The sequence below is a fragment of the Somniosus microcephalus genome, chromosome 16, assembly GCF_052327205.1.
Source record: "Somniosus microcephalus isolate GS21.2 chromosome 16, FLI_Smic_1.0, whole genome shotgun sequence".
Lineage (NCBI taxonomy): Eukaryota > Metazoa > Chordata > Chondrichthyes > Squaliformes > Somniosidae > Somniosus > Somniosus microcephalus.
In genome coordinates, this window is record NC_141002.1 from 72,164,096 (window position 1) to 72,168,523 (window position 4,428).

Genomic DNA, 4,428 nt, shown 5'->3' on the forward strand with positions numbered 1-4,428 from the left:
GCATGCTATGGTACCTGAACTATATTTGTTGGGGGGAGGGGGAGGGAGTAGAGGTAAAAAATTGTGTGCACACAATATATGGGCAGCTTAAGGGAGTCTAAATATAGCACCTGCACTGGCTGGAATCTAAAAGTGAATAATTTTAACATGACCTGTTTAGATAAGCAATTAACACAAGTAATTGCAAAAAGGAGAACTAGCACCAGCCATTAATCTTTACAATTGTGTACACTGGCTGCAGTACATTCAAATGCATAACAACATTTAACAAAGAGGTCTATACATTTTGGGGGATTAGTTGAAAGCCTTAATCTATCAATTTCAAAAAGGGCAGATACTTTAGGGACCTGTAATGTGCTGTAATGCTTCATGATCCAAACTATCAGAAAGGGAGATAGATATCATTACAATTAAGCAGAGGTTCTGGAATATAAAAGCCAGAGTAGCAAGAAAGGACTAGAAAACAGAGAGCAGATAGGTATCTTCGTTTATACCATTTAGGGTTATTGTGTCATTCAGCAGATTAAATTTCCCCTTTAAATGCAAATGACCCTTTTAGCTTCATTCATCTAGTTACGGTATACCCAGAAAGTACATTTTCAATTTGGGAATGTGGACTGCAGCAAATTCTGTTTGGAACATTAGTGTTATAATCCATCAGTTTAGTTCAGGTTACTTTAAGATACTGCTCTACACACAATGCATGAAATAACTTCCCTCATATTGAAAGAGAGAGAGCAGCACATGGAGTACTTTGCAAAAATGGATAATCAATGTGGACCACCGCAGACATCTTTCCAACATCTTTTGTTTGATTTCCAATTTTTAAAATTTTGTTTGTTTTAATTGCTGAAGCTAAGAGTAGCAATTTTGAAATTACTTTGTGCCCCCGCAACCCTGAAGTGTCACTTTTTCCCCCTTTATTTGTCACCAATTTCCTCCCCACTGTTCTCCTGAAGGCATTGACTTCTTATTGGAGTAGGTTTTCACGGTGCCCTTTGGAACCTTGTGCAAGTAGTCAAGCTTCATTGGTGAGCTTGGACCTGGAGTGTCAGCATACTATTCGACCACAGGCTCAATCACAACTGAGCGTATACATCATCCTGTGGTCACTAGATAACTAACTAGCAGAGAGAACCCGGACTGATTTACCCCCTCTATAATCCAGGGCAGAGGTCAATTGCAGCATCCCTGCCATTGCTCCCAAATGCTTTTTTTCTTCCCATCAGATTTTAATTTAGAAAAGAAAATGCTGCAGAAGGATAGCTTGAAAAACAAAAGATCACTGGATCCTTTAAGTCCCTCTATAAACTTGTAGTTGTACTTCTATTTTGGTTACAGCTTTTCTTAAGCAGCTAATGAAGTGAACCTATAGCTTAGATCTTCCTTTAGTGTTTTAATGTTATACATTTTAGGGTTGAATGAATTTTGCTTAAATTTTTTTTTTTTTAATCTGCATTTATTCCCTTTCCAGACCATAACAATGGAGCCATGTAAACTGCTACATTACTAGTGTGCCCAGTATCAAAGGATTCATCAATTGCATGTAAACCCTACAACATGGCACTGATAACAAAAGGCACACAGTTAACACCAAGGGCACAATTTGCCTGCTGTGAGAAAAAAGGTTTCATATGCCTATAAAAATCTTACATCGTACTGTTGATTATTTTTGTTGTAGTGATGCACTCTAATGGTTCTGAACACCAATGCTGTGCAGAACTGAGTCATAAAACTTCTGTTCATATTATAACCTGAGACCGCATGACAATGAATTGTTATCAAGTCAGAGCACGTACCATAGGTATCTTCAGACAAGCCACCTACGAGACTGAATTGGTTTCTAAAATTAGCTACTTGTAATGTAGCCATCTGAGCCATTACTATCCAGTACTAATCAATCCACACCACGTGGAGCCAAAGCTTACCACCTCCCTTATAGAAACAAATGGGCTGTAATAACTAGCAACAGTTCATTACAAATTGTGCAATAGAAGTAAAGCTTTGATTGGAGATGTTTCTCAACAAGTGAACGTACATAGAATGCTCAGAATAGCTTTCAAGCCAATTCAAGTACAAAAATATCATTCTGGTAACATTTTATAAACCCAATACATAGCGATAATCTCTGTAGTGGTATTTCAGTGACACTGTACAGTTACAACATAACATTCAATAAAAAAATTACAAAGCATTAAAGTACTACAAAAGGATATTCTGCTATTTTGAAATATTGCACTAAGACAATGCAACATACATTTTAAATACACAAAATCAGATTTCATTTCTGTAACAGTACAATAGGTTTATTGGCTTAAACCCAATCAGAGTGCTGCAAAGGTTCAATTTTGTATCACTAATTTTCATTTTTCTCTCTAAAAACATATAAAATCTCGACAGAAATAGAAACGTTGCCAAAAACATTTGAAGATCTGGATTCTTCAATTTAAGTGTGTGGAGCGGGCAGGGCCGAAATTCCAAATGCGTATACTTGGCAAAAATTGTAAGTTGTTTTATACCAGCCTAACTGGGGACCATGCTTTGAATTTTAGTCTTTCAACTAAGAAAAGTTTAAATTTAGCTTAGATTAAGATCAATATTTCACTTATTTATGACCAATCCAGGTTCCTTCAGATAATGCAGTCAATACATTTAGTTACTTCAATACATTCCAGCTTTTATAAAAAAAAGTCATTTCTCCTTCACCCATCTCTTTATATTATTACTCACTAATACTTCCCCTTGAACAAATTCCTATGTCATACAATTGACTTCTATTCCTTCCATTGTCAATAGCCAGTGCCTGAATAAGACTACTTTCCATCAGCAGAGGAACTGAGACAGGAGATAATAAAAATCTTTCAATTTTCCAAAATGATCTGACACTAATTTTGAAACGTGTTTAAAAAAGCAAGAGATTTGCCAACCAATATCATACCAAGATTAAAAATCATTTGTAAAGAGATACGTTTTCTGGTTTGTCAGCTTAGTTTGAAAAACTGAAGATACAATGGTAGCACAAGGAAGGGCATTTACAATAGGAATAATGAGGCATTGAAAACTAGATCCCATGGCACTCCAAATAGAGGGCTTTGTCATAGTTTTGCTTTAAAAGTAAATGCAAGATCTACAGTTGTTACTGACTAGTAAAAGCCACTCTCCACAAGAACAAATGCCCAATATTGGCTCATCATCCATCTGTCATTGTTTTGTCATATTAAAGGAATAGTAACATCTTTTTGACAGCTTTAAATGTTATATGATTTGACATACATTGTTCATATGCCAACAAAATGAATAGGTAATAAATTTCACACTCAATGTATGAAAAACCAACTTCCAATAATGCACGGTCCCCAGCAATCACTAAAACAAAACTGCTCCTAGTCCTTAAGAACAGAGTGGGGCTTAAAATGCCAATGATGAATAATAACAAAGTTCTAAAAAATACAAAATTTCAACTGAATAAGGCTCAGTGATGCGGTAATACATTTCCTCGCATTCCTGGCATAGATTTAATCAAACTCAGCTAACCAACTTGGGCAACACTGTTCGTTGTTGAATATTCCCATTGGCATCAGTCATTTGTGCTAAATTAGTTCTTAGTTTTGATGATGAGCCTGAAGTCGGAGGCAATTTAGAAATTGATGTAATAGCACCACTGCTTTCTGTTGCTCTCTTTGTTGAAGCTTTCTCTCCAGTTGGAGGCTTTGGTAAGCGTCTCCGTAGCCAGGGGTGTCGCAGTGCCTGGCTGGGTGTCATACGCAATGCAGGATCCCATTCTAAACACTGTTTCAGAAAGTCAAGAAAGAGAGGATCATCACATCCTTTCAATGCTGCAACCCAGTCCTTGCTCCCTGGTGGGCCACGAAGCTTTCCTCTTCGGGACCGTCCGCCATTAAGAACTACTGAGCCATCTGGCAAAGTAGTAACAGTACAATAACGGGGATAACCTTTGGAACTCACAAAATTTTTGGCTCGTTTTGACTGATCTAAAAACTTCTGTGGCGCAATACCCAGCAACTCAATCATACAAGAAAGCTGGTCCCCTTCATCTTCTCCAGGCAACAGAGGGTAGCCTGTCAATAGTTCAGCCAGAATACAACCCAAACTCCACATGTCTATAGGCATCCCATAGCGAGCTCCAAGGATCACTTCAGGTGCACGGTAAAATCGTGACTGTATGTAAGTGTATACACGTTGGTGTTCATAACAACTAGAGCCAAAATCTATCACTTTAATCCCACTTCGCCCCTGCTGTTTCAGCAGAATATTTTCAGGTTTAAGGTCACAATGAATAATTCTATTCTTGTGTAAAGAATCCAAGCACATCAAAATTGAGTGTGCAAACTTGCGAACCAATGGCAGGCTGAACCCTTGAAATTTGTTCTTTTTGATCAACTCATAAAGATTCATGCTCAGCAATTC

At 37.4% G+C, this 4,428-nt stretch overlaps 1 protein-coding gene across 6 annotated transcripts in view; it reads right to left on the reverse strand.

Annotated features, from left to right (window-relative positions):
- Positions 1 to 2,084: 2,084 nt before the first annotated feature.
- dyrk2 (dual-specificity tyrosine-(Y)-phosphorylation regulated kinase 2) overlaps positions 2,085 to 4,428 on the reverse strand; it is a 41,885-nt gene continuing 39,541 nt past the window's right edge. For all 6 annotated transcript variants that reach the window (XM_086009233.1, XM_086009237.1, XM_086009232.1 and 3 more), the window contains one exon: positions 2,085 to 4,428. This exon is cut by the window's right edge and continues 699 nt beyond it. In XM_086009233.1, coding sequence (XP_085865359.1) covers positions 3,526 to 4,428 — 903 coding nt within the window. In that variant the 3' untranslated portion in view covers positions 2,085 to 3,525.